We start from the raw sequence: 12,230 nt of genomic DNA on the forward strand, positions 1-12,230 counted from the left end.
TGGCTCCATCGGGGCGGCAGGTGACATAACAATGGGGAAAGGGCGAGCTTTCACGTGAAACAATGACGAAAATGACCAAATGCGCGGGCTCTGCCTTGATTTTGGATGAGCGTGTGTCGGGCGCGTACGTGGCGAATCTCTAAACTCCTCTAAATTACCCGCCAGTTTGTTTTCGGTTTATGGGATTTTGCACGTCTAGAATGATCCGAACATCTTAGGTAAACACCATTTAGACGGCCGAAAATGTTGGGACTGTCCGGTCTGAACATTTAGTGGCGATTTGAATTTTTTGAGGGTTTAGTGGCGATTTGATGATCCGACGACTGCGGCCGGTGTTCACGTCGACCGCGGCCGTGTCAGACGCTACTCACGCCACGCCACACCAGGCCAGAGCCACAGGTAAAACAAGCGGAGCGAAGCGAGCCACCTCCAACCCCACAGCCACTGGAACCGAAAGGAGACGCACGCCCCACGCCGACTCCGCCGTTCGCTCACTCCCCGCCCCGCCGTTCCCGTCGCCACCCTTCGCCGACGCGGGCAAGAGAAGAAGCCGAAAGAGAGAAAGCGTCCCCCACCTCGCCCGGATCCCGCGAGCGGGCCCATGTCCCACTCGACACTGCTCGTCCGGCCGCCGGCGCCGGCGAATCCGTCCCTTCCGCTTCGCCGGTGCGCGCCCGTATCCGCAGCGGCGGCGACGCTCCGCACGTTTCCTGCCGCCTCCTCCGTGGCTCAGTGCTCTAGGTTTCTCTCCCCGTCCCCCTCCCCTTCTCACGTGGTTTCTGCTCTCGTCGACCGAGTGATTACTGCAAAATTGTGCGTGTAATGGATGCGTATTTCCGTCTTAGTTTGCATTGACCCGGTTTTCCCTTGATCACGCAGGCTGCGCACCAAGTGCAGGTTTGCTGCCCCCGGTGTCAGAGAAGATTACTCTTCTACGCCAATCGATGTGGTAGCAGACGTCAAAACAGAGAAGGCATGAAATTGAGTACCTTATGTCTGTTATCATTCGGAAGTGCTGTCAGGCATGACTCTGTTTCTCCAGTAAGATTGGTTTCCTGAAATAGTTCCAAATGCTTGCAGATTGTAGTGTTGGGAGGAAGTGGATTTGTTGGTTCTGCTATATGCAGAGCTGCGGTAGCCAAAGGCATTGAGGTTGTGAGCCTCAGCAGGTACATCTTTCCCCTTATCTGTTCTTTTTATTCTAGGAACACAGTACATATGCAGACAGTTCACAAACACGTACTTACATGCACGCACACCCTACCCATATGAGCATCTCTGGGAGACTAACGAAGTCATCACAGGGTCTCCCACTGAACGAACATCGTTAGAAGGACTGGAATAAATAAATTCAGGAAAGTGTGAGCACCCGAGCCAAGTCTAGGACTTGAACCCGGGTGGGCTGGTTCCACCACAAGGAATCTAACCATCTGAGCTATGCTCAATTCTCATCTTTTCTCTTATCGATTGTACAAACTTTATGTATGTACTAGCAATGTGCCAGTGTGTTGCAACGGATCCAAAGTAGAATAATACATGTTCACAAACTTGAAAGAAAAACACTAGTAAGGAATGAGGTGAGGGAGGGATGTGGTTGGTTTCAAGATAGTAAGGGGTTTTCTGCAAATTGGAGCAGAGAAGTGGGGCCTTGTTGCAAAAATGCCACAGCTTACCTCACAATTGTTAGATGCAGGTCTGATGGTTAGAAAGGGGACACCCTACCATATGAGCATCTCTGGGAGACTAAGGAAGTCATCACAGGGTCTCGCACTGAACGAACATCGTCAGAAGGACTGGAATAAATAAATTCAGGAAAGTGTGAGCACCCGAGCCAAGTCTAGGACTTGAACCCGGGTGGGCTGGTTCCACCACAAGGAATCTAACCATCTGAGCTATGCTCAATTCTCATCTTTTCTCTTATCGTTTGTACAAACTTTATGTATGTACTAGCAATGTGCCCGTGCGTTGCAACGGATCCAAAGTAGAATAATACATGTTCACAAACTTGAAAGAAAAACACTCTAGTAAGGAATGAGGTGAGGGAGGGATGTGGTTGGTTTCAAGATAGTAAGGGGTTTTCTGCAAATTGGAGCAGAGAAGTGGGGCCTTGTTGCAAAAATGCCACAACTTACCTCACAATCGTTAGATGCAGATCTGATGGTTAGAAATGACGGATGGCAGACACACCATCATCACCAATTGAGTCTTTTATAAGAGCAGAGATACCACTTCCTGCAAAATCCCTTGAGTGAGTTGTCCATGTAGTGCACGTTATCAATCCAGCAAGTTTCTTTTCCAGAGACCAAATTCAAGACACACATCCCATCTGAAGCCTCCCTGCCCAGCACCTTGATCCTTCTAACTTTGTGTCAGGTAGATTTTTTTTTTGAGTGAAGTACGACGGGTATCTTAATCAAATGATAGAATCAGGATACAACGGGGTGCAATGGCAGTCCAAGCACACACCGCCACTACAATAGGGGTAACAAAAGAAAACAAATAACAAGCCCAAGACTCTCCGAGCCAATCACTTAATGAGTAGCACCAACAGTACTGTCAAAGGCATCAATCTACTGAGACAGCACAGCGAACGTCAACGCGCCGAGAACACACGAACGTCGTTGGCCTTACCGCACTAAAAGGAACCGCCACTAAAGGACTGGAAGAACATGCCGTTGGCAACCCATATCGGTCGAAAGACGTCAACAATCCACACTGGACGCAAGCTAACCTTTGCAGGATTTGACACCTGAAGCAATAAGAAGCAAGGAGCAGCAACCACCTCCCCTTGCCACCACAAACTGCTGTTGAGGATCTCAAACTGGCCATTCATGCTCCGGTGAGACGTGTGAGTCATGAACCAACCAACGAGGGATCCGTGGCTCCAAGACGACGCCTCAAGGAATGGAACAATGTCGAAAGACGCTACCGTCGTCCGATCCAGAGAAACCGGATCTGAGGCTTTTATCCTGACAGTACTTAGGGTGGATAAGGTGTGGAGGCTTCACGATGACGCCTCCAAGAGAAATGACGCCCTAAGGCGTCGACGTCATTTGTGCGAACAAAAGCCGGCACAGGGCTTTTGCCGTAGCATCACAACTCAGCATCCCCACTGAACCACGCCGTCCACGGACACTGACAAGTGCCAATCATCACTGGAAGCTCTTGAACTTGCCAGCCTCCAGCCTCCCTTGGTGTCTGTGTGCACACCAAGCCCATCTCAAGGCCACCAGATGCCTCCACTGTGCTAGATTGGGAGCTGCCTTTCAGATCCATGCCGTTAGACTATGATGACCACCGACCAGAGGCCGCCGGTGAAGGAGCCGACTCCTGCCGCCAAAGCCATCCTCCTCCAAGTCACCTGCCCCTCATCGCCTCTGGAAAGATTTGAGGACCGAACACCGCCACCAACTAGCCATCCGAAAATGCTGCAAACACCACCGCACCACTAGAGAGAACTCCCATCACCTTCGACTGCAGGCCCGCCACCGGCGCAGCAGAAGGTGCTGGCAGCGCCGGCGATGAGGGGCAGGTGGAGAGGCCTGAACGCGGCGGCAGCGAGAGCCTCCCACGATATGGGAGTCGGTGGAGCCTCTTCGTGTCAGGTAGATAATCAAGGGAATACATATGTAAAATTACTGATGGGATGATATGCGAGTTGCGGGAGCCTTTTTTGTGTTAGGCAGATAATTAAGGAAGCATATATGGGCTGATTGCAGTGATTGAAGCATAAGGGGATTGAAGCTTTTTAAGATAGTTGGGATCTACTCCCTCCGTTTCTAAATATTTGTCTTTTTAGAGATTTCAAATGGACGGCACATACGGATGTATATAGACATATTTTAGAGTGTAGATTCAATCATTTTGCTCCGTATGTAGTCACTCGTTGAAATCTCTAGAAAGACAAATATTTAGGAACGGAGGGAGTATCATCTATGGTGAAAATAATTATTATTCAGGCATTATTTCTGAAAGCCTAATCTGCATCCTGTCACCGTTTAGACATTCTATGCTAATGACAGGTCAGGAAGACCATCTTACTCTGATCCTTGGGCTGATGAAGTTACTTGGCTAGCAGGTAGGTTGAGTTGTGACATTAAGCTGTTACCTTCATGGTAAATAGATTTGGTTTGATCATGTTATCTATTTTGTTGGGTGAATGGATAGCAGGTTATCTGAGTTGTAACATAGGCTGTTACCTTCGTTGTAAATAGATTTAGCTTGATCATATAATCTATTTTTCTTGTGTGAACTGCTCCCTATATTAGTTATGTTCTCTAATCCCGAACGTCATAGAGTTAACCCTTTATTTAAACCGGAGCTATGGTTTGCTGCCAGGATGGTTTTACCCGCATATTATTTTTCATGAAATACACACCTGAGAATTCAAATTACGTCCAATAGATTTAATAAGATTTTGTTCTGGACTAATAGTGGTACAGTAAGTACACTTTATAGATTATCGTTGGTGCTAAACAAGCAAACATTACATGTATGCATTCTGTCGTGCTCCACTTTGGTAAGTTAGTATTACTAGATGATGGATCCTTTTAAACTAATTTCCCGTCATTTTGTTTTTGAGTTCTTATATATGCATATACTATTTAATATTTATTGCAAAATAGTTCTAAAAACATATGTACTTAAGACCACTTTTTATTTTGTCCTTACTCACCTGGCTAATTGCGAATGTGTTTTCTTGAGAAGTACTGTATTGCTTTAACATTACGCCTTGTATGAACCTTGGTGTTTCCCCTTTACCACTTTTTCCCTGTAATGTAGCTACATGCTTGTACTGGATTTCCAAGAGTTTCTGGTATGGTTTTTTGGCCCTCTCATATTCAGTTAAGTATCTTACTGTTATGCAGGAGATGTTTTCTATGCAAGATGGGAGGACGTGCTAGTAGGGGCTACTGCTGTTGTGTCTACCCTTGGAGGATTTGGTAATGAAGAACAGATGAAAAGGATAAATGGTGAAGCAAATACCATAGCAGTAGACGCCGCGAAAGAATTTGGTGAGTACTTTGTGATGATTAATGACAGCGATAAGATTATCTGTATGCATTTTCGGAAATTTTGTTGGTGTGGCAGTAGTTAATGTGTTTCCATGACTGAACTAAATTTCAAATTGAAAGATAATAGTTTGATACAATGGGGGTTTATGCATTTGGCACCAATAGGATCTTGACTTATGACATCATGCCAAATGGTCCCTTATAAGTCCACAATTGACAACTCTATGGAATAGTTTAGTTGCAGAATCAATTACTCTGTGACCACTTGAATTATAGGAATATATAAGAAAACCTGTACCAGACCTGTTTGTTCATTTTAATACCATAACTCCTACATGTACTTTTAAACACTGAACTCTGTAATAGTTTTTAATTAGTGAAAACTAAACAGTGCTCTTTTAATCATTACAACTTAAACTATAGGGAAAAGAAAACTTTATCATTAAGGGTGCATTTTGCTGGAATATCAAATTTTAAGTTATATTGTGTTAGGGAGCTTGCTATCCTGGTTAAACCTTTGCAACTAAAGATTGAAAACTTCAAACGGCTGAGACTTCTTGCTGTATAGTCGAAAACTTCGCAATTAAGTTATATTGTGTTGCCTAGCAGTTAGCTTACTCTTCCTTTTATTGTCTGAAAAATATCAAAGAACATAACATAAACAGTTTGCTATGTTCTTCTGCAGGGATCCCGAAATTTATTTTGATCTCTGTTCATGATTACAACCTTCCATCCTTTCTCCTTACCTCGGGCTATTTCACTGGTAAGAGAAAGGCTGAATCTGAAGTCCTCTCCAAATACCCATCCTCAGGTTAGACCTCTGCTACTTTATCTTGTTCATATGTGTTTATCAGAGTATATCCAATCTAACATTTATCTTTCAGGTGTTGTATTGAGGCCTGGGTTTATTTACGGTAAAAGGAAAGTAGATGGCTACGAGATACCGCTCGACATCGTAGGGCAACCACTAGAGAAGCTACTTTCCTCTGTCGAAAATTTCACCAAACCATTGAGTGCATTGCCTGGTTCGGACCTGGTCCTCGCACCCCCTGTGAACGTGGACGATGTCGCCTACGCCGTGATCAACGCCGTCATAGACGACAGCTTCTTCGGAGTGTTCACAATCGAGCAAATCAAGGAGGCGGCAGCCAGTGCCAGAGTGTAGAGATCTCAATATCTGGAAGTACCTTGCGAGGGATGCTCATGTTGTTGCAAATCTTCCATAATAGGGGATAGCTCAAGGCCAAACTCAGTACTGCAATGCTGTGCTTAGAGAGTTTAAATGCACTAACACAATCCATTCCAAAAGCTGTAGTTGTTCATAGCAGGCAACACTCTTTACTAGGGCTGATCTTGTAACGACCCATACATACATAGCTGAAATACGAGCACAAAAATGGGTTGCAACAAGCTTCACCATCAGAAGAACCCAGGTTTATTCTTTAACCTCACACATAACCTCGGTTGCCTAGTACGGCTTCAGGCAATCGAAGAGGTGACGGCGGTGATCCGATGAGACGGCTCCCTCCGACGAGCCTGATGCGGGAGACCCGACGGTGGACGAGGGTGAGACGCCGGTTGGTGTCAGGCACTTCCTCGGCGCTCCCGCTCCCGGGCTGTCCTGCCCGTGCGCCGGCGGCGGCCTGCATGCGCCTGGACTGCCCAGCTGCAGCACCTGCAACTGCGTCTTCTTCCTCTGCTCCCTCCTCACCATGTTGCGCTTGTTCACGTAGTCCTCGTGGATGAACACGTCCATGGACGCTCTCTACCTCTCTCCGATACTGGACTACTCCTACCTCCAAAGTCCTAACATGGCTGGATCACCAACACGAGCACAAACGCAGAGGAAGGGGGCAATTATACTACGACTGGTCTCAAGCCAAGCACGTCGCTCTCGCCATTTTAACATTTTTTACGAGGCACAGCACGCAAGCTGCCATTGGTCTATGCCAAGTGTGAAGTCCACAACGCTACAAAAAGAAATGCTTGCCGAAAGACGATGGCAACAAAAAAAATGCCCTAGTAACTACACTCCGAAGCTGGGCGAGCAATAATCATGCAGCGCTTTCTCTCTTTCACTCTCGTGTATTGTGACGATACCAATTCTTGTCTCTTCTTGTGAAAGCAATAATCGGGGCTCGTCAGAATTGATGTGTCAAATGGCAAAAAAAAAAAAGCTCTAGAATCCGTGGTGTGCATTGGCAGAGCAGCAGGGACAACGGTGCCTTCCAGGTTGGGGGGCTCTTGGGGCAATGCAGCGACAGGGAAGTTGATAGAAACCACAAAAAATACTGGAGATGTGGAAAGATTGGTAGCTTGTGTGATGTGACCAGGATTCACCACCCCTTCCCTACCACATAACACCTTGTGGTCGCTAACCAAATGTATCCCGCAAACTCAGCAGGACCCAACACACTGGACTGGTCTTTTTCATAGATCCTCTCCCGGTTTCCATTTTATCTTCAGATCAGTAAAGCTTCACCACAGATAGTGCTAGGTCATGAGAGCTGAAAGGCATCACATCCCGCTCTAAAGTGCTCATGCAATCACAATGCCGAATAAGAGCGGTGAAATTTTTCGTTACCGCGTGCAGAATTAAGCGGAGCAAGTCTCGGTGCACCTTTTGATTTAACGAAAGATATCTGCTCGCACCCAAAATTTCCAAAGGATATACACACATTATTATGCTTATTATTGACTATCACACCAGAACCCTGAAAAAGATTCATGTCCTAACACCCACAAAATTTTATGCGGCTCACAGCCTCTTCTTGAGATCGGCAGTCTTTCATATCGAAGTTGATGCGCTCACCGTCCTTCGTGCGTTCCCAAGGATGATAACAATGACAGTCACGTCGTCATGGTACTTTCTCCTGCTCCCAACAGGTATCCTCATAAGCTGTTCAGCTGTTAAAGCTGACAAGGCATAGGAAGAAATTAGTGAAGAGTTGGTGTTAGTTTTACTTGCTTACAGCTATGGTTCCCCAAAAGGGTTGCCAAGATGGTACTCTAGTTACAAAAATCAAAACAATTAATCAACGTAAATGTACTCTCACACATACTGCCTCTTCATTCTCATCTGATGTTATTGTTATGATATATGCATGTCTAAAGTCTAAGCCATAAAAAAAAAGGAGGGACTTATAATTTTTCTACAAGCCTATAAATAGCTATCTGACATCAATGACATACTTTTAAGTTAAAACATGTTTGGTTGTTACTTGGTATCACAGAGCTTTTACTCACTTGGCAGGAGTTAAGGGGGTACTTGCCTTCCTATTATAACATGAGAAAGGTGTTTCTACAATTGGTTTGTTCATTACCAATCACAAAGGGTCTTCTATAGACTCTTAATGCTAATTATTTGTGTATCAAAAAAATAAATTTGATATATTTAGGGGATACCTGCTTCTTTGGCAGCTTTATGTACAACTTGCTCGATGAGATATTTTGCAGGATCGCCAGTTGGATTATCATGCATAAATTGATAAACCAACTGAACAACTTCATCGTTACTGAAGAAATCAAATAAGCCATCACTGCCAAGCACAACAAACAGATCGTCTTCCATAACCTTGTGACTCAGTGTGTGTGGATTTGTATATACGTAAGGCGGGCTGCACAAATTACGAACTCGGAGAATTCCCATGAGTGCATCATTGAACTTTTTCTGCAAAATTGGGATTAAAGTATGGGCATTAGTTAAGTCATAAGAATGTCATGAATTTTCATCACATGCTAAAGTATAATATGGTACCTGTTTAAGGTAGCCAACTCCAAAAGCACGAGTAACCTTCAGCTTCCCTTTTACTTTGTTACCCATCACAACTTTAGAGTCATTAGGATGGTCAGCTAATAGTTTTTGGTATTCCAATGGATTTTCAAGTGAGTGGATCTCTGTCAATTGAGTAGCTTTCACTGTATCCATTTCTGAATATGGCATGGAAGCAAGCACAGCTCTACTATCCCCAAGATTTAGAATGCACAAATCTGTTCCCTGAAGAAGCACAACCAGGACACAAGATCCAACTGAAACTAAATCTGGTCTATCATCCATATCCTGTTCAACCATGCATAAGAAATCATTCTCAGCTTGCTCAACAGCAGAAGTGAGGCAATTCAGCACACCAGCTCGAAAACTTTCAGAAAGTTTTACATCTTCATTCTCTGCAATTTCCATGGCTAATGTTAACTCACTTTTAACACCATTAGGGGAGTCCCCTGATGAGCTACATAGGCCATCTTGTTGCTTGATACGGCACTCTAACAAGTATAGGTAATATACTATGTTATCATATAGAGTTACTGCCAGAAAATCAGCTGCATCTCGTCCATTAAATCCATCATAAATTCCACAAATCAACCATCCATTTTTCTCAGAGCACACAGCTTGGACTCTATCCTCTCCAGCAGCTCCACCAGCCATCTTTACCTCGGTACCAGTCAGAAAATTGGATGATACAGTTGTTGGAGCGCTGGACCTCCAAAGATTTTTACTGATTTCAAATATGGAGCTCTCAGTTGATGCAGGGCTGCCTTGTGAGGTGGATAGCAAGTCTAACCTTGACATAGATGGAGAAGAGACGATTTTTCTGAAAGAATTTGGAGAATCTAGTTCTGGTAAAATCTCTTCCCCAATAAGACCCTTGCATATATTTGTATTGGCCAATGTGAAATTTGCACTAATTGCGGCACCAGATAAACAAGTAAATGAGCCATTTCGTGACTTCGTCATGGCATTAGTTTCAAACCTCATCTGGGGAGAGGTGTCATGCTCATCATTTTCAAGAGGGAAACTCTGATAAGAATTGCAATGATATCCAAAGCTTACGCTGAGATTACTACAACTCCTGACAAGTGTGTCTTCGTCCTCAGAGCTGATGCTGTGATCAGTGTTGCCCTCATAAAACAGGTCATCCACCATCTTCTCTACGGAAGTGTTGCACCAATAAAGGTATAATATTGCTGACAAACTTGGCTTTTGAGGTTCTGATGCTTACTCAAATGCCATGCTGAATATAGTTGCTTTTATACTTGAAAGGAAATGCAAACCAGACCTGCAATATTAAGCCAAACCATTAGCTAAATACAACGGAAAAGAATTGTAGTAGTTAGCATAAACATGATAAACAGCCGTAAAAATATATTTAAACGAAATTAAAACTTGTTTCGGCCATACTGAAAGATTTTATTTTATTTTAGTACATACCATCCTGCTATCCAACACCATACATATATTTTTATTATGATGAGGGAAGGGATGTAATTGATGATGGTAATATCTTGATTTTTGTAGTTGATAAGTACTTTGGTCTCCTATACCTCTATAGGTAATTTTTTCTGATCATACTTCCATCAAAATTTAATTAGGGAAAGAACATTATCCCTCAACATGCATGCTGTGAATCAACGAGAAAGCACCAGTATGACATCTGCACCATGTATTACCTACTAGCCTTGTGCATTCTCATGAATATTTATCATGACTACAAACAAAACAACCACTATGTGAGTTGAGTTGTACGAGCTGTGCCTACTTACCAAAAGTATGGTGTGATTTAATATTGGCCTTTAATGTTTGGAGAGTGTTTCCTTTTTAAGCTACCACAGACGATAGGACACACATGTCGAAAAATTCTTGTCAACTGAAAATACGACATCTCATACGTCACAAGATTTAGCAAGACATGCCGTTACGTTATTATTTGTTTATTTTCGCTATAATAAAATGGATAAAGAACATCATCGGGACTCTGCAGAGGAACAATAGCCTGAAGCTCAAACAAAAGGCGAATGGGAAGAGAAGAATAACCTGAAGTGAGAAGGGATTATTTCTATTTAAGCAGCGATCCCGCATGCGACACGGCAGGACGGGTTTATGAACTTCGCCGCAGCGGCTATGACCGGTGTTTCCGCAAGAGCTAACCTTCTTGGACTTCACCTATTTACCACAACAACAGCAGCAGACTGCTCCATGAGAAGAAGGAACAACAAGGAAACGAGCCAGAAAAGAAAGAGAGTGCGGGCGCATGATACGCACAGATGCATCCATCTAAGTTCAGAGAGATGGGAACCGGGCCAGGTGATGCAGCCCCTCCTTCCCCTTCATCCCTGAACCCAATCCAATCTGCGATTTAAAAACCCAAATTGGCTCCTAGGTAAAAATCCCGTTCCTGAGGGCCCTATCACACACACACGACATGAATCAAGAACCAGTAAACGCACGGAAATTAAGAAAACAGACGAGCTTGCATGTACAGCCGTATACAGAACGCGGGACAGAGAGGAGGGGGAGATGATGATTTTGAGGATTCATTCACCTTCCTGGCGAGCCGCGGTCGAGGGCGAGCAGAGCTGGGGCGGAGGAGTGGCGAGCGGGAGGAGTAGGGAGCTAGGACGAGACGGGTGTGGTGTGGAGGATGGGGGGAATTGTTGGGAGGAAGGTGTGGGCCGAGGAGAATATAATGGTGGTGGTGGGCGAGAGAGGAGGAGGACTGGAGGAGGGAGGGAGACGGAAGCAACGAGCTCAGTGGTTTTTTTTCATTTTGTTTTTTCGGATCTGACTGTTTCTGGAGAATTGGATATGCCAAATCTAACCGCGTCCTTGCCCGCCTCCTCGCGTCACAATCTCGCATTTCGTTTATTTTCTCCTTTTCCCTTTCGAAGTCGTTCGCCTTTTATTTCGCTTTGGCTTTTGCCTTTTTGCGATTTTTGTTGGCTAATCCTAGTCCTTTGAAATTTTCTTGTATGAATGACATCTGTTTTTCGTGGCCACGGTGTTGGGGAAAGGGGGCCTCAGAAAAAATACTAAGATGGCAGCAAGGGAAAATTGTTTCGATTTCGCGCAAGAATCAGTAGTGAAGCTCTCCAATAGCAATTATTTAGAGTAAAAGTGAACACGCTTGGGAACTATTCACAATTTGAGTTCCAATACTGTTTTCTATTTATTTTTCGCTGAGAAACACCGGGTATAAAATTTAGACATATGTTTTTTTTTGCGGGGTCAAAATTTAGACATATACATATACACAAATATCGGTTGAGGTTAGTATCTTTTTATTCAAGCTATTCAAGTCCAGATTGCATTCTACTCCCTTTGTTCATAAATATAAGATGTTTTAAATGTTTAAATATGGATTACATATGTTGAAACGAGTAAACAAACACACTAAAACATGTTTGTATATATTTGATTAAAAAGTTAGAACATTTTAT

The 12,230-nt window shown here is 44.0% G+C and overlaps 3 protein-coding genes across 6 annotated transcripts; 1 reads left to right on the forward strand and 2 right to left on the reverse strand.

The window, feature by feature from the left end:
* Positions 1-401: 401 nt before the first annotated feature.
* On the forward strand, positions 402-6,453 carry LOC125537976 (NAD(P)-binding Rossmann-fold superfamily protein). Its single transcript, XM_048701293.2, has 7 exons — positions 402-741; positions 880-973; positions 1,081-1,169; positions 4,023-4,078; positions 4,869-5,015; positions 5,701-5,826; positions 5,900-6,453. The coding sequence occupies exons 1-7, from the start codon at positions 602-604 to the stop codon at positions 6,178-6,180; spliced, it is 933 nt and encodes a 310-aa protein (XP_048557250.1). The 5' UTR covers positions 402-601; the 3' UTR covers positions 6,181-6,453.
* LOC147985566 (uncharacterized) lies at positions 6,285-6,797 on the reverse strand. The gene has a single exon (XM_087544143.1). The coding sequence runs from the start codon at positions 6,769-6,771 to the stop codon at positions 6,484-6,486; it is 288 nt and encodes a 95-aa protein (XP_087400269.1). The 5' UTR covers positions 6,772-6,797; the 3' UTR covers positions 6,285-6,483.
* A 777-nt stretch (positions 6,798-7,574) lies between these two features.
* Positions 7,575-11,546, reverse strand: LOC125537978 (Protein phosphatase 2C family protein). Of its 4 annotated transcripts, none has more exons than XM_048701296.2 (6): positions 11,336-11,546; positions 11,056-11,197; positions 10,828-10,956; positions 8,773-10,072; positions 8,421-8,685; positions 7,575-7,931 (listed from the first exon to the last, which is right to left on the reverse strand). In XM_048701296.2, exons 4-6 carry the CDS (start codon positions 9,937-9,939, stop codon positions 7,804-7,806), a joined length of 1,560 nt encoding a protein of 519 aa, XP_048557253.2. In that variant the 5' UTR covers positions 9,940-10,072; positions 10,828-10,956; positions 11,056-11,197; positions 11,336-11,546; the 3' UTR covers positions 7,575-7,803. The 4 variants fall into 4 exon arrangements, with proteins under 4 accessions (XP_048557253.2, XP_087400267.1, XP_087400266.1 ...); XM_087544141.1 differs by having other exon boundaries at positions 11,056-11,142; positions 11,336-11,522; XM_087544140.1 differs by having other exon boundaries at positions 11,056-11,188; positions 11,336-11,522.
* Positions 11,547-12,230: the final 684 nt, after the last annotated feature.

Source organism: Triticum urartu, chromosome 2A (genome assembly GCF_056163025.1).
Source record: "Triticum urartu cultivar PI428250 chromosome 2A, HENAU_Tu73, whole genome shotgun sequence".
NCBI lineage: Eukaryota > Viridiplantae > Streptophyta > Magnoliopsida > Poales > Poaceae > Triticum > Triticum urartu.